Below are 24,437 nucleotides of genomic sequence, written 5' to 3'. Positions count from 1 at the left end.
TTGCCCACTCCCTTCAACAATTCACAAAGCACTCTTCCTGCAGTATGGGAAAAATTAAGCAGAAAGGTATGAATACACTGTTTTATTATAGAAACTAACGAATTGAAGGGAAAACCGGAGCTGCTCGTGTGTATATCACGAGAAACCAAGCTTTAAAGAAGCTTCAGGTTACTCTAGCTGACTTTCGTCGCATTTGCATCTTAAAGGGTGTTTATCCCCGCGAGCCCAAGAACAAGAAGAAAGCAAATAAAGGCTCCACTGCTCCTGTTACCTTTTGTAAGTATAATCGGACGTTTAGCCGCTCAATTAAAAAAAATAAAAAAAGTTCTTGGAGATGAAAACAATGAAAAAGAGTATTTATTTTCATTTCTAATAAATTTTCTTTAAAAGAGCGGCAAACTTGAATTTAGAAGATGATACAAATTGAACGGAAGATACTAACACCACACAGACTACAGTAAGGACATTCAATATTTGCTTCATGAACCAGTTGTCCAAAAGTTCCGTGAATATAAGACTTTCGTACGCAAGTTAAGTAAGGCAATTGGTAAAGGTGAACTGGATACTGCAAAGCGCCTTGAAAATAATAAGCCTGTTTATCATTTAGACCATATTATCAAGGAGCGCTATCCCACCTTCCACGACGCCATTAAGGATATTGATGATGCTTTAAGTATGCTGTTTCTTTTCTCTACCATGCCAGTCACGGATAAGATCGGAGCAGCGACTGTAGCCAACTGCGAGCGTCTCTGTGCTGAATTTCAACAATATGTAATCCGTACCCATAGTCTGCGTAAGACTTTCTTGTCTATCAAGGGTATTTACTATCAGGCCGATATTTTTGGTGTTGAGGTTACCTGGATTGTTCCTTACAAATTCTCTCAGAACGTTCCTACTGATGTAGATTTCCGTATCATGCACACATTTCTCGAGTTTTACCAATCTTTAATGGGATTTGTAAACTTCAAGCTATTCAACAGTATTGGACTTCGTTATCCACCTAAGCTGGATGTTGCTAAGAGTGAGTCCGCTGCTGGTCTTGCTGCGTATGACTTGGAAGAATCAAATTCTCTCCCTGCGATAGCACACGGTGATAACAAGCAAGCTCGTAAACGTATTGCTAGCCTTGGTAACAAGATTGGTGATATTGTTGAACGAGATGCTAAAACGGATGAGCGGCCAGAGCAAGAATCTGCGGAGACAAATGCTGCAGTCGACAATGGAGAGGATGACAAGTTGGATGAATTTAAAGCCATCGACGAAGATACTTCGGAAACTCCTTCCAAAGCCGATGCTCAAGTTTCTTCCATCGATGCTTCGTTACTTGCTCCCTTTACATTTTACCTCTCTCGTGAAGTTCCTCGGTTTTCTTTGGAGTTTGTTATTCGTGCATTTGGCGGAAAGGTTGCTTGGGACCCTGTGCTTGGTGGAGGATCTCCATATGCTGAATCTGATCCAGTAATTACTCACCATATCAGCGACCGTCCTCATCTTGCACAAAAATACGAAGGTCGTGTTTATGTTCAACCCCAGTGGGTTTACGATTCGGTGAACAAGGGTCGTCTGGAAAGAACTGATCTTTATGTTCCTGGTGCAACTCTTCCTCCCCATCTTAGTCCCTTCGTCAAGCTTAGTGAAAATGACTATAATCCTGAAGAAGAAGTATCTGCAGACGAAGAAGAGGAAGAAGAAGAACAAGGTGTTGATGATAACGAAGATAAGAAGGCAATTGAGGAAGAAAAGAAGGTTGAAGAGCCTTCCGCTGACGTTGAGGAAGATGAAACAGAAAAGGTCGATCTTGAACATCAAAGAGAGCTTGAAGCTGAGGCTGCTGGTATTGAGTATTCTGAATACATGAAGAATAACAAGCCTACTAAGTCTAAGAAGCGTTCTATTGACGCAATGAGTGCCGACCAGAAGAGCGAGAAAGAGGCAAAGGAACTCTCTAAAATGATGATGAGCAATAAACAAAGAAAGCTTTATAATAAGCTGGAAAATGCCAATATTAAAAAGGAGAACTACAACAATAACCTTCGTAATAAGAAGAAGGAAATTCAAAAGAATAAAAAGGCAAAGGCCAATAAATAGAGGGTTGGTTTTAATTACGGTTCATAGTAATATATTTTGGAAACTTTTTGGGTTACGTGGATGGACGTTGATATGCATATCTAATACATAGACTACTCTACATTCTATAATTTTGCGACAATGTATTATTCAGAGTAAATTTTTCATTAAAACAAAAAGAAAACAAAACTAGTTAAGCCATGTTAAAAGTACTTTCCAATTTGAACCGTAATATCCTGCTCAGCAATACAATCACCATATGAATAAATAGTCAAAGAACAGAAAGCTCAGAAAGATTAACATTTAGCGTGAGATCACCATGTATCCATCTATTTTTTGTTTAAGCGCTGTAAAGCCATGGCTTCTCAACGACTAAGGAAGCATGAGATGGGACTTCTGGAAGTACAGAAGGCTCAAGTAGTTCCTTATGGATGCAATTTAGAGCCTTCACTGCATTCTTTTCATCAATAACACAAGAAATGTTAATTTCACTGGCACCTTGACTGATCATTTCAATGTTAATTTTGGCTTCAGCAAGGGTGTTGAACATGCGACCAGAAATGCCTACTGCGTTACGCATATGTTTGCCTACAAGAGACAAAATAGCCATACCATGCAAAACATCGAGGGTACCGAGACGACGCAACTCGACGAAAGCATCTTGCAAACTAGCTTCATCGGACTCTTGATTAAGGGCCATAGAGACGTGGACCTCAGATGTAATAATTAAGTCGACGGCAAGCTTGTATTTGTCAAAAATGGCAAAGATGGAGGCCAAAAATCCATGTGAAGAGATTTTTCGGTTGGAATTGATGTTAATTACCATAATGGTATCCTTAATAGTCACAGCAGTGGGTCCCTTGTGTGCTGACTCGTATTCTAAATCATCAGGCATAACCTTGGGAGGATGAGGAGGGGTAGCACTACCGTGTCGAGAAATTGTGTCAGGGAAAATAACAGTTCCAGGTGCTCCGGGGTTACCGACATTTTTTATGCGAATAGGAATGCGAGCACTAATAACTTGTGACATGGTAAAAGGGTGAATTACTTCACTACCGTAGTAAGTTAATTCAGCAGCCTCTTCAGGAGTAATTAAGGGAAGCAAACGCGCGGTGGGTACTTTACGAGGATCGGCGGTAAAAATACCATCAACTTCTTTCCAGATCTGCAATTCATCCGCAGCCAAACCAACGGCTAGCAGAGCAGCACAAAAATCAGTGTAACCACGGCCAATTTGAGATAACAAGCTTCCAGGGACCATACCAAAAAAGCCAGTTACAACAGGGACCTTGTTACCGAGAACGGTAACATTAGCGGCCAACTGGTTGGCGACATAACTATAGAAAGACGCGTCAAGAGATTTCCACTCTTTGTGCTCATCGAGAATATGACACATATCGACATATTCAGCATCAACACCTTGGTCTTGTAAGACACCAGCCATAAAGCGACAACTCAAACGTTCACCCATACCAAGAACAAGATCCCGGGTACGGGGAGAAATTTCTGTAAGGATGCGAATTGCGTTTAAGTACTGTTCCAATTCGGCACAGTCATGGCGGATTTCTTTGAACAATCTTTCTTGAATCTCTACATCTCCAATAAAGTCACGAACTGCTTGTAAGTGATCTTGTTCAATGGCAGTGACGATATCGTAAGATGTCGAATGCTGTTTCAAAGCTTGTTCAGCAGCACGAATTAAACGATTCGTGGTACCCTCTGCCTTTGTGTCGGTGCTACGAGCAGAGCAGACTAAAACAACGCGCTTATTTTCCAAGTAAGATCTAAGCAATGTTAGTTTTGTACAAGCAAAAACAACTAGGATGTGAAGGTTCGTTTGTGAAAAGCGGAATAGAAATAACAAGACTAGACGAAATATTACAACACCTCCTAGACAGTAGTAATGGTCGAGCATATTCCATTCGAGTCGTTTACCCAGACGGAAGCCTTCAAAGAGCGCTCTTTAGTCAAATATTTTGGCAACAGTCCCTTAAACAACTGTCATGCTTCAAACTTCAAACTTCAAACTTCCCCAAATGATCCAATTCCGATTCAAAACTTACTTGGCAACATCAACTGCAATTTTTAACGGGAACTTTCCGATACTAGTACCACCAAATTTTTGCACAACCCAGCCATTAACTGGATTATTGGCCAATTTCTCCTGGTTACTCATGGCCTAAAGGTTTTGTTTTTAAAGAGTGAAAAGCACTTTCCAGGTTAGAATCAATAGTTTCGTTACTTTTAGTTTTGATACTAAAATGATAGCAAATTACGCGGTAAATAACGTTAAGTCATATATGGATGGTTAATGAACTTGAACACAGAGGAAGAATAGGGAAGGTTGATGAGAGAAATAGGAATGCTAGAAGGCATTGAAGTAAAAGTGGAATAAAAAAGAGATTGAATGATTTAAATTATATTTTCTAGATTTTATTGTTCTATAGGAGTTAAAAATTTTCCTCTTGTTAAAGATAGATATGTTATTAAATATAGTCTCATAATGAATGTCAAGAAAAAAGTCGTCGCGAAAAGCAAAAGCTATTGAAAGGTTCATGTCACACAGTAGTGAAAACATAAAACATCTTTTTCATTTATCATATCAGGTTAGAGTCAAGCGTGAGGGAAAAGAAGTACATTTTCCTTTCTGTTCAGCGAGATTGTTGCAGAAATTTTCTGATACAGGAGACTACTCAACTAGTTTAGGCTTTGTGCTGAGTTGCCAATTGACTATTAGGAGAAAAGACTCGGCCTTCGGAGTTAAACTCTGAATGTAAAAAAGCCGGAAGCAACAGACGTGGCCAGTTCACGTATTGCATTCCATGAGAAAAACAGTAGAAAGCAGAAGTCAAAACACCAAGGAACGAAAGCAACAAAAGAATGTGCGGGGGAAGGACTGCCGTTGAAGAACGGGAAAACAAGGAAAAGAAAAACAGAAACACGCATGTTAATAACACGTAAGGCATACAACGAATAGTAAGAGGGCGTAAATCAAGGCGGTAATGAAAGTTGGAAGAGGGAATAAAACGACCTAACACCAAATCATAAGCGTCCTGGCGGGCACCATCGTAAAAGTTGTTAAGAATATATCGCTTAGCTGAATTGACAAAATCATCAAATGCACCACGGCGAGTACGAACTCCGGTACGGGTAAAGTCGGTTTTCAAAGCACCAGTTCCTGAGTAAGCAGTACTGATATGATCAGCATTATCAGCCCAAATACGACAGAAGCTCTTATCCAAAGGAAGGATGGAACGAAGAGGATGGGTCGCACCCAGTAAACCGCACTTTCGAAGCTGATTTGTCAAAACATGTCGACCAATACAGCTTTGAACAACATTAGTTCGGTCGAGACAATCCATACAGTTGCTACGGACAACACTAGTTTGTCTAGAAAGCACACGATATTTCTGTGTGTCTAGAGTAGTATATCCTTGCTCGTCTAACTCTGGAAGAATCTCATCCATCAATAACGAAACACGGTCCCAGCGCATGCGGCTGCATTCCTTATGAAAATCAAAGTAATGATAGTGGATACGAGGGTTGTCCAAACGTCGCACGACATTTTCATAAACCTGTTTGACGGGAAGCTCATGTCCTTTGCAATTTACCAAATTAACCAAGATTTGATCACCGTAAATAGCGATTTGCTCGTCAAAATGCTTCTGTGCAGCTCTGGTAGCAAGGGATGCCGAATTAGTGATCATTCTCGGACGATAACGAAGATCGTTCACTTCTGCCCAATAAGCCGGAACACTTCCTCGAGTTTGCACATGAGAGTATGTTATTTCAGAACGATCATCTGAGACAATGGTGATTTGTTCAACTTCATTGAAATTGGCGGGATTACCATTTTCATCAATACCTCTAGTAAAATAACGTGTTCCTGCACGAAATTTGGATCTACGAGAAATAAGCGCCAAAGTCACTGAACGACCTTTCACCATAGTACTGGAGGAAGTGATGAAGCCGTAAATCATAGGCGTGACGAATGAAGCCGCTTCGGGATGTGCTTGAACGGCTTGGATGAAATTTTTACTGGCAAATTCATTCCAAAAAAACCGATTATCACTCCTGGAAACATTTGGATTTTTGGTTTCTTCTGCACATGACCGTTGCAACGAGTTCGTCAGGTCCCAAGTATAACTAAAGTAGAAGGGACCTGTTTTTAAATGATTCTGAAGTAAATTATATAAATCCAATTCATCTTGATCAGTTGCAAGTCGTCCCATGTAAGGAATCACTTCAAACTTCTCTACTCGATAAATCTTGTGACCCAATATCTGAGCAGCACTAGACCTTTCTGTAGCAAGAATTAGATATTCATCCTTCTTTAATTTTATGGATCCAAAAATCGTAACGCTGTTTTCACTCTTGCGATCTTCCGAATCCAGTTCTTCTGGCGTAATTTGGACATGTCCAGTAGCACGGTCAATTAACAAGCAGCAATCCTCGCGACGAAGCTTAAATTGCTTTTCTGTTGCTTCAAACTGCACCATTTCTTCTTTATGTTCTCCTTCAAAGAGTAAACTGGCTTTTTTTCCGTGGTTGGTTAATGGTAAGTCGTAAGTTCACTACCTTAAGTGACCTGAAGTATGAACGATCTGATCGTACACGGTGACTGAGAATTTGACTTCATCAGCTGAGGGTAATTGTAAGGATAAAAAAATATTCTAAACTTCAAATTATACGTCTCCTTTCTCCTTGCTTTGATTACAAGTTATTAGTATCCTTAGTTACTATTTATACATAATGTCCGAGCAGGAGGAAAAGAATCTATTGCTCATATAATTAAATCTAAACTATAGAAAAATATTGCTTCTGTCGTAAGTTTGTTATTTTATTTCTCCTTGTATTTTCAAGTACCATCGTTATTTCAGTAACCTGGTGAAAATTCACTGACCACTACCAAGACCTTGCTAACAGCGTGAACAACACTGGAGGTCAATGAAACTAGGAGGTTTCAGTTTTTATTAATTTCCTGAAAGTTTCTTATTTCTAGAAGTGAAAAGCACTTGATTCTCGGTGTTTATTCACGCATTCTTAGCGTTGACATTTTTCATTTTCCTTTGATCTAGTAATTTTGCATTGTTGGTCTATTTCGTTGAAAAATTTTGGAAATAAAGAGATAAACAAGAAAAGTATCTTTTAATTGTAACAACATTTCGAAAATAATACTCGTTTGTTGGAAATCGAACAAAATCCACTTCTTTTACTGTCGGTCTTTATATTTATAATAAGTCGATCTATCTGGCTTTACCTTGTATTATATATTAAAAGGACAAAAATTAGTTTATCATGGATATTCATCGTTGTCGTTTCGTTGAGTACACCCCTTCACCCATTACTGCTCTTGCATTTTCGCATCAACTTTCTTCACAAGATCCTTTGCCATCTAATTTACATTTGGCAGTTGGACGCGCTAACGGAAATATTGAAATATGGACACCAAAAGGAGACTGGTGCTTGAAGGGCGTCCTCTATGGTGGTGTAAATCGAAGCGTAGAAGGTCTTGCTTGGAGTGTAAGTGATGAAGAGTTACGTTTATTTAGTATTGGATTTTCTACTTCCATCACCGAATGGAATTTACAAACCGGTAAACCATTAGTGCATCAAGATTCTAATGCTGGTGCGATTTGGTCTATTTCGCTTCATGAGGAAACAAACACTTTAGCTGCTGGCTGTGATGACGGTAGTTGCGTCTTGTTTGACATTAGTGGAGGACGTGGTGTAATAGAGTATAAGCGTACCTTGATGCGACAGACTTCTCGTATCCTTTCATTATGTTGGCAAGGGAAGAACCATCTTGTCGGTGGATGTGCAGATGGAATTGTCAAAGTTTGGGATGTCGAAAGCCCAAATTCCACAATCATAGCTCGAATGCAAGTTGATCGTGCCAAGAAGGGAAGCCGTTCCCTCGTTTGGGATGTTAAATCCCTTAAAGATAATACAATTGTCACGGCAGATTCTTCCGGAGCGGTCAAGTTTTGGAACGGAAAGTACTTTACTCTTACCCAGTCATTCAAGCTGCATTCGGCTGATGTACTGACTTTAGCTGTCTCTAGCAATGGTAATATCGTATTTTCTTCTGGTATTGATCGCAAGACGGTTCAGTATACAAGAGACGGTGGCAAGCGTGAATGGGTAAGCAATAGCTTCCGGAGATTTCATTCGCATGATGTTCGCTGCATGTCTATTCTTGAATGTAAGACTGTAGATGTTTTGGTTTCTGGTGGTGCAGATATGATGCTTGCTGTGGTGCCCGTTCGTCAATTTAATGCGAAACATCACCGAATGATTCCAGCTGTTCCGCAAAAGCCTCGTATGGCAATTGCTACACAAGCTCGTTTATTTATGTTATGGGAGGATCATCAAGTTTTAGTTTGGCGAATTGGTTCTCCGGGTTACCGCTTCCTCCTAAAAATTGTTTTACAAGACGAAGAAAATATCGTTCATGCCGCGATATCCCAAAATGGGGAGTTGCTTGCAGTATCTACAATTCAAACGACTAAGCTCTACCGTGTTCATTACACTGATGACAAGGTCTATGTGGAAAGTGTTGAAGATCCCTTTTTGTCTAGCGTTGGAGCAACCTTATTGCAGTTTACGGTAGACATGAAGAAACTCATTTTAATTAGCAACGAATCTGACATTTTCTTGCTCGATTTGAGTCGAATTGAAACACACCAGCTTGAAGTTTTTGAGGTTTCTCAACCTGAAACCAAAAAAGCACCTTCCAAATACAGAGGGGCTGTTCAGAGTGCATGCGAGGGGATAGCCACCGTCTCCGTTTCACCAGATGGTGATTATTTTGCTATTGCTGATTTGCATGGAAATACGTTTTGCTATTCATTCTCAACGTTGTCATACATAGAATTACCTCGAGTAAACAGTTTTGTACGAGCTATGGCTTTCCGATCAGATATCCCTGGTCGTTTAGCTGTTGTGACAGCAGGTAATCAGGTTTTCGAGTTTGATGTTCAAAGTCGAAAGCTAACTGAGTGGTCTAAAACAAATTCAAACAATATGCCAAAGCCATTTGCACATTTATTGGACAAGCCCTTTGGTGCGTTTTTTGATATCCAAAATCCCAGCCGATTCTGGATTTGGTCAGCAAACTATGTGTCTTTCTTCGACCTAAGTTTGAATCTTCCAACAAATCGAAATGCCGAAAAACGTAAAATGGAGGGAACTGTTGATGGTACTTCTTCCACAAAGCAACGTTCTTCTGTTCAAAATGCCACATCTTTATCCACTTTTGGAACTGGTGCGTCAAGATCATTCTGGATAACACATAAATATCGACCTATGTTACTAGTTGGCTTGGTAGGATCAACTGAGCTTCTCGTTATAGAAAGGCCGATAGCTGATATATTAATGAGCACAGATGTTCCAGGTACATTTTACGAGCATAGATTTGGCGCTTGAGGAGTTTATTTTGTTTTAGAAAAATTTTGAATAGGGAAAAGTTTTCTTGGGTAGGAAATGAATATATGGAATGGTTAAAGGAATAACGTAAGACGTGAAAAAGATAATATGCTTTTGTAGAAGGTAAAAACAACCCATTGCTGGTAAAATGCTGTAAATAGCAGGGTGTTCAAATGCTTTGAAATATAGCTACACTATGTAAAAGATTTCTCATTACGATTGGAATAATTCATCCATTATTTTGATTTTTGGAACATTGTAAAAGTAAACGTAAGAGTTTCAACAAAGTTATTTTCTGTTTTTCTGCCATTTCCTGACGCCTTCTTCAAAAGAAGCACGATTGAGGCCATCGGGAACTAAACAAAAAGTAACACCAAGAGATTCAACTACACGATTACGACTTTCATCATCAAAGAAAAGCATGTCCTTGTACTTGATTCCCGTCTCTTTATGAAGCTGCTCAAAATGATCGATTTTGGTTGCTAAATGTCAGATGTTAATTATTACTTTTTAGTTGCTTATGTAGCTTACCAGGAAATGCTTTAATGTTGGAAAAGAACCTTGAAGCCGGTTGCAACTCTCCGTCGATAGGAACCTTCATCAGATTCAGTACTTGGTACGCAAACTTAGGAGCATGGGTTCGACTTGCAATGCAAAGCTTAACATTTGCATCTTTCAATTCCTGAAGGATATTGGTGACGTTTTTGTAAAATGTTATATCGGTCCCATACCGATCAACGATGACTTGAGGATCATTTTTCGCAGCCCGAAAGGGTGGTGTAACTAGGGGAGTTAGAAAACTATTCAAATAATACAGAAACGAAATTCACTTTGATGTTGGTTACATACCATGAGTGTCAATCCATAAAGGCCACAACGTATAATCCAAATCAAACACAACACATTTTGGATAATTAGAAGACATAGTTCAAATGATTAGACAATACTCCAGAAGAGGAATTGTCTTTAAGGAGAGAAAATAAACGTTTTGAAGTCCAATATCAGGTTTACAAGGGAAGTGAATATCACTTAAAAAGAATAGTCTCCTTTCGAATTCCTTTTTCTTTTTTTTTAAAGGGAATATATAGCCTTAAGACTCGATGAGGAAGGCTAAGTTAGATTGAGAAAGCGTTTCTCTTTTTTTTTCTAATGTATATTTGAAAAATTTTCTGGATCACTATATATCGACGGGTATTGTTACCTTTAGAAATTGTTCAAGATATTTGACAAAGAAGAAATATTTCGAAAAGTAAAATCGATTTTACTTTCTAAACGTTTTTTCTACTCGGCCTTGCCCAACAACTTGAATTGTTCTTCTCTGCTGGCAATATCGTATTCTTTTAATATGATGAATTCACTACAATGCTTTTTCACAATATCGTGGAAGTTATGATTTTATTGAATAAAAACTTTTATGTACGGACTGTATGAAATTACTTAGAGATCTGAAAACCATGATATACATTCGACTTCATCTTAGACTATGTACGTTTCAGAAAAATAACCCCAAGAACAACGAATCCATACTACGGCGGCAGGAAAAGATTTATATGCGTAAATAGTTAATTCTCTTGCTTTCTAAACACTTTTCACTATGCATTTAAACTAAAAATCAAAGAGTTTCTCGAATTACGTAGCGCAAACACTGCTCATCCATTCATCAAACTTCAAGCTTTTCATTTTGAATTGTTTTTAATGAAGTATTTTTATATAAACAAAATCCGATCTACTCATAAATTCATAAAACATATGTGAGAGTTGCTCAAATCGCTTATCCTTACTTTAACTACTTTTAGCAAGTAAACGGATAGCTACGCCCGATGGACATACTCAGGAAATCTGTAATCTTGTGGAAGTATGTGAATTTTGAATATAGACAATTTTTTTATATTTCTAATGTTGCCTGAGGGCTTCTCCCATCGGCCTCTATACCTAGAACAAAAGAGTGAATTCAATAAGCAGAAACGTAGGGTTCCCGTCGGCATACGAAAACGAGTACGACATGCTTGTTTAGGCTGTCGGTCAAAAAAAGTTCGCTGTACAGGCAAGGAGCCGTGCTATTCTTGTGAAGTTTTGGGGATTCAGTGCGTTTATGAGGTTGCCGAAAAGCAAAGGTCTCTTCCGTCCAAGCAATTCGTTGCAGAATTAAAGAAACGACAAAAATGTTTTGAATTTTTATTCGAGCATATCTGCCCTTCAGTCCCTCAATGTACGCGGTCCTTGGTCCAACTATGTAATAATATAGAGTTTCATATGAAACAAGGAATGTCAGTTGCTTCTTTGGTTAAGCCTGCAATTGTAGATGAAAGTCTTTATAATCCTACTTTGAATCCTAATGAAGAGACTACAGAGAAGTCCACGAATCAATTACAAATGAAAGATCTCTTTGATTGTAGAGAGCATGCTCGGTGTTCTTCGTACAAAAAGTCTTCCATCTTAGAACCTTTGGCAAACTCAACTGAACATTCTATTAGTTTCCTACCCACTGAGCGCCTCTCTCATGATTTGTTAGGACCACTTCTCATTGGACCAACTTCATCTTCAATTCTTTTGGATGAAGTAGTTTCGTCCTTGAATATTTTGAAATGTTCATCTTCTTATCTAGGTTTTGACCCACTGCCGCTTTCCATGCAATTTTCGGAAGCTTCAGATTCTTCTCTACCGAAGTCTGTTGAAAACGACTTGGTCCCATTAGGACAATCTTCTAAGCATAAATCCTCAGAAATAACCTCAAAATGTCTGGAATCACTATCTCTTTTAGCTTGTCATATGCTACCTTCTCTATCAACTGCAAAACAGCTCTCTGATATATATTTTAGTCGTTTTCAATGCATCCTACAATTTTATCCAGCTTCGTTGTTTTACAAACGCTACCAAATCTTTCATGATTTTCCGAAATCGCCAAACAACTTGGACATTAGCTTTCTTATTGTATCAATGAGCATTATGGCTCTTGGCAGTATGAGCGCGAATAACGATAGGATCCATATAGAAGAACCTATTGAAGATATATCTGGACTTTTCAGTATTAGTGAGAAATTACTCTTTTCTCTTCTGCAAAATTATAGTGTCTCCACGGTGCAAGCGGTAGCTTTTGTTGCATTTCAGTGTCTTATGACAGACAGAATCAGGGAAGCTTTCTCTTATGTAGGATTAGCCTTGCATATAGCTCGAATCATTGGGCTTGAAGTATCTGGCTCTACCGAGATCACTGGTGACTCAGTTACTCCGGAGATTCATACAAGATTAGTATGGTCTCTTCGCGTACTCTCTTCTATATTGTTTCTCCAGAAGGGGATTACCCCTATAGTTAATTTGTTTTCAGCAAATGATTTTTGTTTTACAACGCTGCCAAAAACAATGCCTGAGTTGGAGATTCCTTTTATTCCATCCACAATCTCGCATTTTACGTCTACAATCAAACTCTTCTCAACTGCAGTACCTTCACTGCTATCTATATATAATTTAATGGGACATTGCATCGATCAAAAACAAGATTATACGTCTCTTTTGTCCAAGGTTAAAGAAGCGTCTCAAAGGTTTAAACAATGGAAGGCGGAACTCCCGTTTCAACTAGAACATGGGAATTACGACCAATCGAGTCCTTTATTTCACGGGAGTGTTTTCTTGCTTCTTTTGTATCATCATGTTAACCTTCTACTTTTTGGACCAATATTTTTATATTATTTGCGCTTGAATTCTAATAGCCTTTCTTTGCAGTCGCCATCAATTCCGGTGTCTGTGTCCGTAACCCCAGAGACAAATTCTTGTATAGACTCTGTACAGTCAATTTTATCGCTCATTTCATTCTTGCAAGAGAATGGTGGCTTAAATACTTTTTCATCTCTCGAATTTGAAGTTGTGTATACGGCAGCATCGATATGTCTATTATTTGTCGTAACAAAATTTACTGATGACAGGCATCTATCAGACTGTATTCGCCTTTTAAAAGCCATGGTATCTGTATCTATTGATTCCCAAAGGAAATTGCAAAAATTAGAAGCTATAGTGTCTCAATATAAAAACAAATCTAAAACCGCACATCAGAAAACAAGCTTTGTTGATGCTGAAGCTTCGTCTGAACTTTCTCAAGTGCAAGAAGGATATCTTGCATGGAAAACCTGGATACAGCAGCTTTCCAAGGACACAGATTTACCTGTTGGTCATTCATTGAACTCTAAGTCCAAGTCTAAATCTTTCGAGATGGATTCACACCTCAATCATGAAAAATTCCAATCGCAGGCTGAATGTACTACAAGTTCATATCATCCCTTTCTTTCATGGCATGAAGCATTGCTTAACATGGATATAGAGTCGAATAATCTAAACTAGGGTATGTGATTGGCATTGGGACTTTTTTAATTTGTATGTTCTTTGTTACAAAATTCATTTTTCTATTTATTTTATATAATTAATTGTTTTACATAATATAAACGAAACCTTCTAATGAGCTTAATGTTCCAATATTTGGGTTTCTGTCCAGCCTTATCTGTAAACAACCTACCTGTTTACTACAACAACACGAAGACAATTACTTTAATCTGACTTTTTAGAGAATATCTCTAATCTTAAAGCAATTTAAATAACAAATCCAATATACACTACTATTAGCTTGATTAATCACTGGCTCGTAAATTACTTTGAACTGCGTATATAAAAACGATTGTGAAACCTCAAAGCTGCTACTTAATCCTCGAATTGCCTTATGAAACATGTTTCCTTACAAATCTGCGTCTCCATCCTTGAGACAGAATGAGAGATCTATCAAACAAACGTACAGTTCGGAAGTTCCAGTTACTAAAACTACCGGCAATGATCTTTCCGATGATGAGCTGAAAAAAATTAGCTCTATGTCTGAAAAGATAGTATGAACGACTTCTCATCTAAATTATGCTAATCTTCAAATAAGGAACACTTAGAAGCTGAAAACAAGGTCTTGACGGCAGAAGTTGAAGAGAAGATAAAGAGCTATCAAAGAGAAATGGTAGGATATTTTCGCTATAATCTTACTAATATTTAGAAATCCTTACAAACCGAAAAGCTTGAAATCAGTGAGCAAAAACGGCATATTCGGGAAAGAGCAAAAGGCTTGGAAAAGGAAACGGTAGGAAAAACAAGTGTAACATCCTATCTCTAATTATGATATTTAGTTTAAATTGGATTCTGATATGGAGGAACATCGAATGCTACAAACTGAAATTCTTGCCGAGCATGTAAGTGAAGACTTTTAACAATAGACAATTAACATAACACGAGGAAAATTTTCAATCTATTACGAACGAAATCAACCAATTTTTCAATATATTAGGGCTAAAGGATTGTCCAACTTACGAAGAGCTTCTTGAAGAGGAATCTCAACTTGAAAAAGAATACGATTCAATCAACGAAGCATTGCAGTCGGCTTTACCAAAATCGAAATCTTTGCTTAACATACTATGTGCTGTTTCTAATGCCTCACAGAATATTCCTGTCGATGCTAATGCAGCATATCTATATCCTTCTTGTTTGTTAAGACCGAAGTCGTTAACCACTCAAGACTCATTAACTTTAGAACCGAAAGACTTAGAACTGGTTGCATTTCATTTAAAAACGCAACAGGATATTTTAGAACAGCGGGCTGAACAAATAGCCTCTATTAACCAATTTATTGAACATATCGAAACTTATTCTACTAATTTAAGTTCACAGGATATCAAATATAGGGAAAGCTCAAAGGATCTGATGGATAAAATACTACTTTTGAAAGCAAACTTGAGTAAATCATTGGTAAGTACGTGCTGTCTTATCGTTTACTAATTTTTAGACACTTCTACGCGAGAAAGCGGATCAAAAAGAACTTTCTATTCAAAATATTTCAAGAGAAATAGAAAAGTTCTCTTCTGTTCGAAAAGTAGAGCCGAAGGTAGAAAAATATCGAAATGCTTTACGAAATGTTCGGGAAGTAAAAAATCGTGATAACCTTTCGTCTACAAATTACAAATACAATTATCCGTTGGATTCATTGCCTATTGTTCAAAAATATCACGTTTCGCAAGAGCCACTCCTCACCGAACCGGCTGTGCTAGAATATCTAACACAAGTGGATTCATTTGCTCATGACGAAAAAGCAATGAGAGTGATCAGAGCTAGGTATTTAAAACTTACCGGTCGCCCATTAAAGGAATGGAATTATACCAGTCCAATTTACGGAAGAACTATAGAAGCTGCTAACTTAATAATGCACAATCCACGCTTTGTTTCGCTTAAGCATCTTCACGTGACCCTTCGTGATACAAATAATATAGTTTGGCTTGCTGAGGTTTGGTGCGACGACTATGTTAGAGGAATTGGCCATTCTTTGAAGAAAGGAGAAGCCATCCAAATAGCAGCAGAGCAAGCTGCACTTCAATTTAGGGTATGTTGATTTCTAGGTTATTACTAACTCATCAGGATATAACTAGCGAGGACCTATTAGTTATGGGGCAGCGACATTCTACCGTCGTACAGGATTTATTCCTTGGACATCCACTAAGTCTTTCCTCGATAAATTAAGAGACTAACAAACTGAAAAGTTTATATATTACACATTTACGGTTAATCTGTTTTCCACCATCGCCCTTAATTTTATTCTAATTATCTATCCAATTGCATAAATTAATCAGTTTGCTAATTCGCTATTAATAACCTTCTCGACCAGGACCAAACGAACATAAGGCAGGTAAAATGCTGTTAACTTTTAACAGCATCTCTTCGTATTCACCTAATGGAGTACTTAAGACGGTTACCGCACCACCAGCCCCTATTCTCCAAAGATTATCTTCATCGTATTTAAAAGCTGATCGAATTACCACGTTAAATTCTGATGATCCAGTAACGTCCCAGTATCCTAGAGTTCCAGAGTATATCCCACGACCATGAGGTTCCAATTCCTCAAGCATTCGAACCGTTCTTAACTTAGGAGCACCTGTCATGGATCCGGGAGGGAAACACTTCGCTAAAACATCCCACGCGGTTACAGATTTGTCTACCTGGCCGTAAATATGCGAAAGAAGGGAGTAAACAGTTGGATGCTCTTCAACTTGATATAGTTGAGGAACTTCAACTGAACCTTTCTTCGCCAATTGATGTAAATCATTTCGAATGAGATCTATAATCATATTCAATTCTGCTGTGTCCTTGGGATTTAATAATTTACTTCTTGCTTCTTCGTAGGTCATTTGTGGACCTTTTTTTAGAGTACCCTTAATAGGAGAAAAATGACACGTTGAATTTTCGTATTTCATAAATCTTTCTGGTGAGCAGCATAGTAAGGTTAAATGGGGAAAACGAAGAAACCCGGCAAAAGATGAAGGGTTATGTGAACGGACTTGCAGATACAAGTCATAGTCTGAAAGATATGGATCAGTAGAGGCAAACGTAGTATCTGTTAAGCACATTTCATAGGAGTCGCCAGCTAGTAATTTTTCTTGACATACACGAACGCGGTCAGTATAATCTTGCTCAGTCGGTTTTTTCGTTGTTGATCCACAACCATGAGGTTTTGTTGTACGTTTATTAAATTTTTCAAGATCGCATAGTAAATCTTTCCACCAGATATGTAAGCGATCATCTGTAGGGTGCAATGTCTGAACATACGCCTTTTTATCTTCTAGATCAAATACAATCGATCTATCGACAAACGCAAGCTCAGCATCAACATAATTCTTTTCATTTCTTTCTGCACTATCTGCGAACGATGATATTTCGGCTATGGACCTGGAAGAATAGTCGCTACACTCGTAGCCAATTGCTCCGATAATGCCGCCATGAAACGGTAGTTTAGAATCGATAGGAAAGGCTTTATGCTGATCCATAAATTTCGCAACTATTTCCCAAAAATCTCCTTCATACTTCTCCTCGCGATTGTTGTGACAATTCACAATATACGTAGTACTAATCGACTTTTTGTAACGAATAAAATGGGAGAAAGGGCCATCAAAAAAGCCAACAATAGAAAATTTCCCTGGTTTCTTAGCTGAATCCAAAAAACAAATTGGCTTGTTCACATTGATTAGATAATCGACAACCGTCAGAGGATCTACCCATGGTATCTCTTGACTAGAGATTCTCATTGTAGGGATTCCTGGATTTTTGATGAAAGGGGATGGTTGAATTTCTAGGGCATCAAATCCTGTCACCCTTGAAGCTGTAGACTGGTTCTTCATTCTAGACTTCCTAACAACATTAAAGAAATTTCTCACAATGCTAACGGCATCAGAAGAACCTATGCTTTCTGGATGATAAAGAATTCCATAATGTGGTTTTTCTACTGCTTCAATTGCCATAATAATTTGATCTTCTGTTGACTTTGCAAGGACTCGAAGAGCATTAGTAGGAATAGAATCAACATACAAACTGTGATACCGCATCCCTTTGACCAAAGGCAAATTTTGATATATAGAATCATTCGTAGTACGTATGCTAGAAGCCCTTCCATGCCACGGAAGTGTAGGCATTTTGTCTACTGAACATCCATAATACAAAGCAAGGGATTGAAAGCCCAAGCAAATCCCCAGCGTCGGTACATCAGAGTTCCATATTTTTTCAAAAACGAAAGCATATTCAGATGGGTTTCCGGGACCAGGTCCTATAAAAATGGCATCGAAACAGTTAAGACGATCCCATAGATCAGGACGAGCTGTATCCCAATGTACAGTAGTAATAGTGCACTCACTAGAAACACGCTGAATTAAATCATGTACATTAAAGGTGTAGGAGTCGTAACAGTCAACCAACAATATTCGTAAGGGTTTCTCTTTGTCGTTTGCCATTTTTGAGATAGTAGTTGAAAAATCTGTTTGAATTACTTCAAAAAACTTATTCTAAAACATCAGCACTCTTACGAATATAAAAATAAAAAACCCAGAGTAGCAGACTATGTAATTTACAATTAGCTTACATATGATCTTGAGTATGGCTAAAAGAGACGTACAAGAAGACAGTTCTTAAAATCAGATTTTGATCTTTCCGTTAATTCACTCGAACAACTTATAAAAAGGTATATTTAATTGGGTTCTAGTGAGTTTATGCAACCATAAAGAGGTTTATTGATTAGAAAAAAAAAGATTACACCTCAAAAAACCTCGACTTATATATATTGTAATACTAGTTTCATAAAAGATGTGTCATAATATCTTTAAACAACATGTTAAAAAAGGAGCAATTCTAGGATGTTTTCTTCCTTACCCCAACCAACCTTTTCCTCGTCTACTGCCTTTCGTTTGTCTGTCGATTTAAAGCTGATGATTTTATGTCATTGATTTCAGTTCTATCTCGATGAAAGTTTGAATTTGGATTATTATTCTGATCATTCAACTATTTTAAGTGAAGATATACAAATTCTCAGTTAAACAGCAATCAACGATGGCTACAAAAAACAACAATAATCCAAATCCTCGAGTTGGAGCTTCACAGAAAAATAACTTTCTAACGTGCATGCGATGCAAACAAGCTAAAGGTCGCAGTGAGTACAACGATACTCAATGGCAGAAAGGATATCGACGTTGGAACGGTAAAATTATCAGTCTTCCTAATCCTAAGGCAATTTGTTCATCATGTACACCTAAACAAGCTTCCATACTAAACTGCTCTGCCTGTGATGAAGACAAACCTCTAACTGCATTTACAAGGTCACAACGATGTAAGATGGCTCCAAGATGTCAAAACTGTGTCAAAGTTCAAAGAAATGAAGGCGTTGAGGACCATGATGAGGAAGCATTTATCGACCCTTTCGAAGATAATGAGGACGATGACTTTGATTTTGACGAATAGGACTTTAAAGCAAACATGTTAAACAATCCCTAAACACGTTGTACTGATCATCCGTCTCTGGACAATGAGTGCATGTGCAGGATAGAATTATTATGAAGATTTCATTCATGGTTTGTTTTAAGGATTTTCGAATATAGAGGCAGCATCAAATGTTTAAGAATGTATGATGTGAAGTAAACGAAGACCAAAGGAAGAAGTCCATCGCTTTGTGACTAAAAATTAGTTGTTCCTAAAGACGAATTTTTTTGGAGATCGTTTTAAGCTTCTTATTAGAAGTACGTATTATGAAGACTTTAATTATTCCGCAATAATACAATTAATACAACAACTATCGAAGTCCAAATCCCTTTGTTTCATATATCGCTCGATTTAGTTTTCGCTCTAATTTTTCTCTGGTGGAGTATTCCCAAATGCATAGTTGGTTGAAGCAAGTGTGAGCAATTGGAAGCTTCTCAGTATCTGGTCCTAGTATTGAAACGCGAAGCTGAATACTTTGAATTCCAGTTGCTGGAATTCGATCGCTTCCCGTCATAAAGACGAGTAATTTTCGTTGTTTATCTTCCGTGAGACTAAAAATTACGTCCCAAAGCCAAGCAATTGCCGAGATTTTTTGAACACTGTGGTTATTAAGCATATGAGACCTTCTTTCATGCACTCTACCACTCTGTCTACATATAGACTCACGGTTGTACATGTCGTACGTGCAAGTTGCACGTAACAAATCCCAATTGATGTGTTCTTCATTCCCCCTAACTAATTTCTCAATCTCCTGCTCCTGAAAAAGCGAGAGAGCATTTCCTCCACAGACTTTCAAAAATCCCTCCTGAAAAGTCGAAAAGGGTGATTTAACGGATGTGTTTAGTAAATAATCGGAATAAGCGACCACATATTCCTTCCTGTTTTTATTGTTGAGGCTTATATGTGACCCATCTTTAATGAGTTCAACAGTTTCGTACCCTGTTCCTGTGGGTACATTAATAGTGAAATTCAGTCCGTATGTTTCTTCAACATCTCCTTCGAACTCTAAAAGCTCTCGGAGCCCATTAGTTAATGATGGTCGAAAATCTGCCATATCATTCAGAGTAAGGGGAAGTCCTAGAAGCTTTTTATAGCACACGGGAGGTAATCTTACATCTAAATTCACTGAATTATAAACAGCCATACCCATGAGCACGCCAACAAGATGATAGTATTCTTTGTTGACGGAATTATTATTAGTATTGAACCAAACGTAATCCATCTGTTCATCAGGATAACTTTCGAAAAGCCCAAAACTAGGATCAAAAATTTCCCGACTAAGCAACAAAAGCCATTCTTTTTTTAATCCTCCGGCATCTACGCCCTCTTCATTTACAAATTCGACTTTAAGAGACTTTTTAAGGTCAATTCCTGGTTTGCTCACTTGTCGTAGACTATCGGCTAAAAGATGATTCCGTCGTACGCGAAGGATAAGGTAAGGTTCGACTGCTTTTTTAGAAAGGATAGAGGAGAAAAAAGCCTCCCTCGCTCGATATTCCATTTGCCGGCGCGTATCAAACTGCATGATTTTTACCTTTGCTCCCATGGAAAGTAGAAAAGGGTACTGGCAGAATGTAAAATAATGCCTCTTTTGCTCCCAGAGCTCAAAATCCTTATTCAGGTTGACATAGTCAACCATAGTACAATAAAAAGAACTTTTGTCAACAAGATTCATTTGGCAGTTAGCTCCATACAATAGAGCCATACTGATGGCTGCTGCACGAATTTGCCAGTCAGCGTTATAAGAATAGTTGTACTGAATTCGTTCGCTCTGCTTACACAGCCTTTGTCCAATAAATCCATTGACAAGGTCTACCTTGTCACGAAAGAATGTGGCATTCCGATATGGACCTTGTGTAAACCAACAAATGAAGTATCGATGTGCTTCATTTCCAAGGTTGGAAAGGATCCCAAAAATTCTTTTCAATATTCCTAACTTGTTATGCTTCTTATTTCTTTGATTGTACGTGATGACTGGATTCTCAAGGATAATTAACAAGAACCGATAATGAGTAATGTCATAGCAGTGTTGTTTAGGTCGTCTAAGCAAACTGTCTGTAGCTCTTAGTACTTCTTCCATGATAGAAGGATCCATACTCATGAGTTGTTCATACATAAGCCATATATCGTGGAAATTGAGTCCACATGTTTTGTGTACATGATCGGTAGTAGAAAAGGCTTGAAGAAGTATGTATGAGTTACGGAACAAACGGGAAAGAAATTGTTGCAGAGACAAGATAGCCAAAGTATATGTCTGTTTATCTTTTTTCCGTCTCGCATTTTTTAGACAGAAACGTGTTTCTTTAATCTTTTGAAACACAAGTGCAGCTGAGATAGTTGAAGGATTATCCTTTTTTTGAGAATGATCCAACCTGCCATGGATGGGATGCAAGTCGTTTATAGTCAAACAAACAACACAACGGAAGCATGGCACTGTCTTGGGATATCGGAGACTGCTTCTGCAGCAAATGCAGGTCCCCACCACCTGAATGTTGTTAGTTGAGTTGTCATCATACGTTCTTTTAATTACCATTTCTAATTCTTCTTCATTCAGGCGGTTGTTATGACTGTCTTTGGAAGATCCCGGCCATCGAAATCCTACGGGATTCCCACCCATCTGCTGAAACACAAGCTCCTTAAGTTTCTCAGATACCTTTATGTGCGCATCAGAATAGGGCCGTGAGTTGTAAGAAGGTTTATCTGATCCCAATTGCTCATGACTATTAGATTCACATTGTTCTGCCCGAGAAGTATGGTTAGCAAGTTGGGTGAAGCTGTGTGCAGAAGGCATTCGCTTTATATCTCGTTCAAAATAATTTTTCCTACTCTTCTAGTTCTCTGATGAAGCAGTAATAGGAAAAGTAATTTAGAAGCGTCTAAGCAACGTTGCAAATATAGGGGGAGTGTTACGAAAGGTTCTTTAATATGGATTGTTCGGATCAGATTATCATTACAAAATTATGCGTCGAATACGACTCACTAGTAGTACACTACTAGTATCTCAGCGAACCTGAATTAATGATTGCGTAGCTCCCAGCTATGACTTGTTTCGTCAACGTACCATCACAGACTACTACTTTCTTTATTTTTAGACGAAAGCTTGCATAGGACATGAAAGGAGGAATGTCTTAAGCGAAATAGAGCTTTTCTTGGCATAATGGTATGGTAAACATTTTTCGCATCCAGGAAGTGTTAATATTCAACAAGCTTAACGTACGGTAAGGACACTTTCAGAACGTATATGGATTGTTAATTGCTTAATTTTGCAAGCTTATGTAGATTAGAATGAAAAAGCTATCTATAATTAGAAATTCCAAATCCTTGGAATTGTGTACAAGCCAACTTTTGTAAGGTAGTGATTATGAACTTCCTATCAAAATAAAATTATATTCTTTCTTTTTTTTTCTACATTGTAAAACAGTTGAAATTCGTTTAAAGCTTGGCAACCTCATTTCAAATTGAGTGTTACACTCCTTTCTAATAAAGCAAGAATTCGTTTAAAAAATAAGAAAAGAACTTAAAAAGTACGGATTCTAACAATTTAATGATATTAAATTCTACTTAACATTTCACAATTACCCATCTTAAACCAAAAAGAAATTTGATATTTCCTACCCAGAGTTAAGGAAATCATCAAGTGAAGTTGGATAAGAGCAGCATGTATTTTGAATTATTTTAATAAGAAACAACAAAACAAGTAACGAAGTACGAAAAAACTACAGCAAAACAAAAGAAACATCGTGCGGAAAAATTTCATCATTATAGAGTCAAGGTGAACTAGGATTTACGAAATCCAGCAGTTTCACCGATGGTCATAGAGTAAACAAACATCCTGTTCGCGGGAGAAAATAAAAGACATTTCACTGTATCTTCATAAAAACAAACAGGTCATTACGATACAAAAAGAAAGAAGAATCCTAGGAACATTTACTATAGTAACGTCGTGAGAAATGTTGCTCAGATTAGTTGAGCAAACCTTTTTCTCCTCCTTTTCGCTTTTATAAGCCGTGCACAAATTTATATAAAAGGGAATGAAAGAACGGACCTGGCATTTTTATATAGGAGGACGCGTGTTTCTTTGGATTGGTGGAGGGACGGGCATTGATCCTGCTGAAGGAGTACTGTCCCGAGACATCAAACGTCTAGGTTTGGGAGGTGCCGGTGGAGGTGGTTTTTTCAAGGGTTTTGAGGTTCCAGGTGCAGGGGCAGTGTTTACTCCTGAATTGTGAGCTGAACGTCGTGGAGGCGGCGCAGGAAAGCTGTTTTTTGTAGAAGCAGATGGCATAGAAGGAGAAGGTACGGAGGAAGAAGAAGTATAAGGAGGTGGAGGTAGAGTACCAGACTCTTCTCGTGTAGAAGAAGAAGCCAATGGTGAGCGTACAGGAGGAGGTGGTGGTGGCGCACGAGAGCTACGTCTTGAAGAGTCGCTTACGGTAGGAATAGGTGGAGATGGACTGGTTAAGCTAGGAGATTGTGTCGCAAAGGATGGTTTAGAGGGAGAAGATGCAGTTTTATTGGGACTGCTTGAACGTGACATACTGGGGTTCAATTGGGAAAAGTGTTTGGGAGGAGGTGGTAAAGTTGAAACATCGACATGACGGATACTCAAACGAGGTCCATTTCCGTATACAGCCCTTGTATCGTACATAGGACCATCTCGAAATTCAGCTAAAAAGATGCTTGTTAAAACCTCATCCGTGAAAACAACTTAACATTTTCAACTCATCTCCAAATATGATAATAGCTATAAATTTATACTTACCAGGTAAATGAGCGTTCAATTTTTGTTGAGCACGACTGGCGGAACCCTGTAAAGAGCCCAGCGATTTCTTTGCATCGAACGCCATTTGAATGTATAAAAGAATTCAATCGTATTCGAGTATTCGACGTACTCGGCAAAATTTTTCTTCTTTTTTTTTGTTTAAGTAAAAAATCAATAATCCACTCGAAGATATGAAGGATAATTGGTTTTCGGATCCCAAAGTGAGTGTTTAGTGAAGGATGCGTGAGTTCGAGCAATGTGTCCGACAACAATGAGAGGAATTCCAATAAGCCGGAAACGCCTCCTCTCAATAGAGAATATATAGAATGTGATAACTACATATATATATCTGTATATATATATATAATAATAG

General features: G+C 38.1%; 11 protein-coding genes across 11 annotated transcripts; 5 read left to right on the top strand and 6 right to left on the bottom strand.

The window, feature by feature from the left end:
* Positions 1-6: 6 nt before the first annotated feature.
* SOCG_01329 (pescadillo-family BRCT domain-containing protein) lies at positions 7-2,222 on the top strand. Its single transcript, XM_013164284.1, has 3 exons — positions 7-66; positions 109-276; positions 452-2,222. Exons 1-3 carry the CDS (start codon positions 45-47, stop codon positions 2,086-2,088), a joined length of 1,827 nt encoding a protein of 608 aa, XP_013019738.1. The 5' UTR covers positions 7-44; the 3' UTR covers positions 2,089-2,222.
* SOCG_01328 (aspartate kinase) lies at positions 2,192-4,315 on the bottom strand. Its single transcript, XM_013164283.1, has 2 exons — positions 4,131-4,315; positions 2,192-3,851 (listed from the first exon to the last, which is right to left on the bottom strand). Exons 1-2 carry the CDS (start codon positions 4,241-4,243, stop codon positions 2,408-2,410), a joined length of 1,557 nt encoding a protein of 518 aa, XP_013019737.1. The 5' UTR covers positions 4,244-4,315; the 3' UTR covers positions 2,192-2,407.
* A 155-nt stretch (positions 4,316-4,470) lies between these two features.
* Positions 4,471-6,928, bottom strand: SOCG_01327 (inositol polyphosphate phosphatase). The gene has a single exon (XM_013164282.1). It carries the CDS (start codon positions 6,564-6,566, stop codon positions 4,770-4,772), a length of 1,797 nt encoding a protein of 598 aa, XP_013019736.1. The 5' UTR covers positions 6,567-6,928; the 3' UTR covers positions 4,471-4,769.
* Positions 6,906-9,580, top strand: SOCG_01326 (U3 snoRNP protein Utp4). Its single transcript, XM_013164281.1, has one exon. The coding sequence runs from the start codon at positions 7,366-7,368 to the stop codon at positions 9,493-9,495; it is 2,130 nt and encodes a 709-aa protein (XP_013019735.1). The 5' UTR covers positions 6,906-7,365; the 3' UTR covers positions 9,496-9,580.
* Positions 9,529-10,868, bottom strand: SOCG_01325 (acid phosphatase). The gene is made up of 3 exons (XM_013164280.1): positions 10,345-10,868; positions 10,027-10,278; positions 9,529-9,977 (listed from the first exon to the last, which is right to left on the bottom strand). Exons 1-3 carry the CDS (start codon positions 10,418-10,420, stop codon positions 9,784-9,786), a joined length of 522 nt encoding a protein of 173 aa, XP_013019734.1. The 5' UTR covers positions 10,421-10,868; the 3' UTR covers positions 9,529-9,783.
* Positions 10,869-10,964: 96 nt separating this feature from the next.
* SOCG_01324 (transcription factor Thi5) lies at positions 10,965-14,023 on the top strand. Its single transcript, XM_013164279.1, has one exon. It carries the CDS (start codon positions 11,392-11,394, stop codon positions 13,825-13,827), a length of 2,436 nt encoding a protein of 811 aa, XP_013019733.1. The 5' UTR covers positions 10,965-11,391; the 3' UTR covers positions 13,828-14,023.
* On the top strand, positions 13,977-16,707 carry SOCG_01323 (uncharacterized protein). The gene is made up of 7 exons (XM_013164278.1): positions 13,977-14,360; positions 14,405-14,479; positions 14,516-14,599; positions 14,646-14,708; positions 14,752-15,261; positions 15,299-15,889; positions 15,925-16,707. The coding sequence occupies exons 1-7, from the start codon at positions 14,208-14,210 to the stop codon at positions 16,024-16,026; spliced, it is 1,578 nt and encodes a 525-aa protein (XP_013019732.1). The 5' UTR covers positions 13,977-14,207; the 3' UTR covers positions 16,027-16,707.
* On the bottom strand, positions 16,073-18,714 carry SOCG_01322 (para-aminobenzoate synthase). The gene has a single exon (XM_013164277.1). The coding sequence runs from the start codon at positions 18,282-18,284 to the stop codon at positions 16,152-16,154; it is 2,133 nt and encodes a 710-aa protein (XP_013019731.1). The 5' UTR covers positions 18,285-18,714; the 3' UTR covers positions 16,073-16,151.
* Positions 18,253-22,715, top strand: SOCG_01321 (uncharacterized protein). The gene has a single exon (XM_013164276.1). The coding sequence runs from the start codon at positions 18,877-18,879 to the stop codon at positions 19,282-19,284; it is 408 nt and encodes a 135-aa protein (XP_013019730.1). The 5' UTR covers positions 18,253-18,876; the 3' UTR covers positions 19,285-22,715.
* SOCG_01320 (ubiquitin-protein ligase E3) lies at positions 18,696-22,645 on the bottom strand. The gene is made up of 2 exons (XM_013164275.1): positions 21,833-22,645; positions 18,696-21,787 (listed from the first exon to the last, which is right to left on the bottom strand). Exons 1-2 carry the CDS (start codon positions 22,091-22,093, stop codon positions 19,613-19,615), a joined length of 2,436 nt encoding a protein of 811 aa, XP_013019729.1. The 5' UTR covers positions 22,094-22,645; the 3' UTR covers positions 18,696-19,612.
* A 112-nt stretch (positions 22,716-22,827) lies between the features above and the next one.
* On the bottom strand, positions 22,828-24,357 carry SOCG_01319 (uncharacterized protein). The gene is made up of 2 exons (XM_013164274.1): positions 24,065-24,357; positions 22,828-23,970 (listed from the first exon to the last, which is right to left on the bottom strand). Exons 1-2 carry the CDS (start codon positions 24,147-24,149, stop codon positions 23,357-23,359), a joined length of 699 nt encoding a protein of 232 aa, XP_013019728.1. The 5' UTR covers positions 24,150-24,357; the 3' UTR covers positions 22,828-23,356.
* Positions 24,358-24,437: the final 80 nt, after the last annotated feature.

The sequence above is a fragment of the Schizosaccharomyces octosporus genome (assembly GCF_000150505.1).
Source record: "Schizosaccharomyces octosporus yFS286 unplaced genomic scaffold supercont6.3, whole genome shotgun sequence".
NCBI classification, from domain to species: domain Eukaryota; kingdom Fungi; phylum Ascomycota; class Schizosaccharomycetes; order Schizosaccharomycetales; family Schizosaccharomycetaceae; genus Schizosaccharomyces; species Schizosaccharomyces octosporus.
Note: the sequence above shows the minus strand (reverse complement) of the source record. Positions and strands in the feature narration are given on the sequence as shown.

Coding starts and splice junctions, on each gene's coding strand:
- SOCG_01328 (XM_013164283.1), bottom strand. CDS start 4,243: ATGAGTAACCAGGAGAAATTGGCCAATAATCCAGTTAATGGCTGGGTT. Junction 3,852..4,130: donor ATTGCAGTTGATGTTGCCAA/GTAAGTTTTGAA, acceptor AACATTGCTTAG/ATCTTACTTGGAAAATAAGC.
- SOCG_01325 (XM_013164280.1), bottom strand. CDS start 10,420: ATGTCTTCTAATTATCCAAAATGTGTTGTGTTTGATTTGGATTATACG. Junction 10,279..10,344: donor TTTATGGATTGACACTCATG/GTATGTAACCAA, acceptor TAACTCCCCTAG/TTACACCACCCTTTCGGGCT. Junction 9,978..10,026: donor CAACATTAAAGCATTTCCTG/GTAAGCTACATA, acceptor TCTGACATTTAG/CAACCAAAATCGATCATTTT.
- SOCG_01320 (XM_013164275.1), bottom strand. CDS start 22,093: ATGCCTTCTGCACACAGCTTCACCCAACTTGCTAACCATACTTCTCGG. Junction 21,788..21,832: donor ATGAAGAAGAATTAGAAATG/GTAATTAAAAGA, acceptor AACAACATTCAG/GTGGTGGGGACCTGCATTTG.
- SOCG_01321 (XM_013164276.1), top strand. CDS start 18,877: ATGGCTACAAAAAACAACAATAATCCAAATCCTCGAGTTGGAGCTTCA.
- SOCG_01327 (XM_013164282.1), bottom strand. CDS start 6,566: ATGGTGCAGTTTGAAGCAACAGAAAAGCAATTTAAGCTTCGTCGCGAG.
- SOCG_01319 (XM_013164274.1), bottom strand. CDS start 24,149: ATGGCGTTCGATGCAAAGAAATCGCTGGGCTCTTTACAGGGTTCCGCC. Junction 23,971..24,064: donor ATTGAACGCTCATTTACCTG/GTAAGTATAAAT, acceptor GCATCTTTTTAG/CTGAATTTCGAGATGGTCCT.
- SOCG_01322 (XM_013164277.1), bottom strand. CDS start 18,284: ATGGCAAACGACAAAGAGAAACCCTTACGAATATTGTTGGTTGACTGT.
- SOCG_01329 (XM_013164284.1), top strand. CDS start 45: ATGGGAAAAATTAAGCAGAAAG. Junction 67..108: donor GGGAAAAATTAAGCAGAAAG/GTATGAATACAC, acceptor AACGAATTGAAG/GGAAAACCGGAGCTGCTCGT. Junction 277..451: donor CACTGCTCCTGTTACCTTTT/GTAAGTATAATC, acceptor AACACCACACAG/ACTACAGTAAGGACATTCAA.
- SOCG_01324 (XM_013164279.1), top strand. CDS start 11,392: ATGTTGCCTGAGGGCTTCTCCCATCGGCCTCTATACCTAGAACAAAAG.
- SOCG_01326 (XM_013164281.1), top strand. CDS start 7,366: ATGGATATTCATCGTTGTCGTTTCGTTGAGTACACCCCTTCACCCATT.
- SOCG_01323 (XM_013164278.1), top strand. CDS start 14,208: ATGTTTCCTTACAAATCTGCGTCTCCATCCTTGAGACAGAATGAGAGA. Junction 14,709..14,751: donor CTGAAATTCTTGCCGAGCAT/GTAAGTGAAGAC, acceptor ACATAACACGAG/GAAAATTTTCAATCTATTAC. Junction 15,262..15,298: donor CAAACTTGAGTAAATCATTG/GTAAGTACGTGC, acceptor ACTAATTTTTAG/ACACTTCTACGCGAGAAAGC.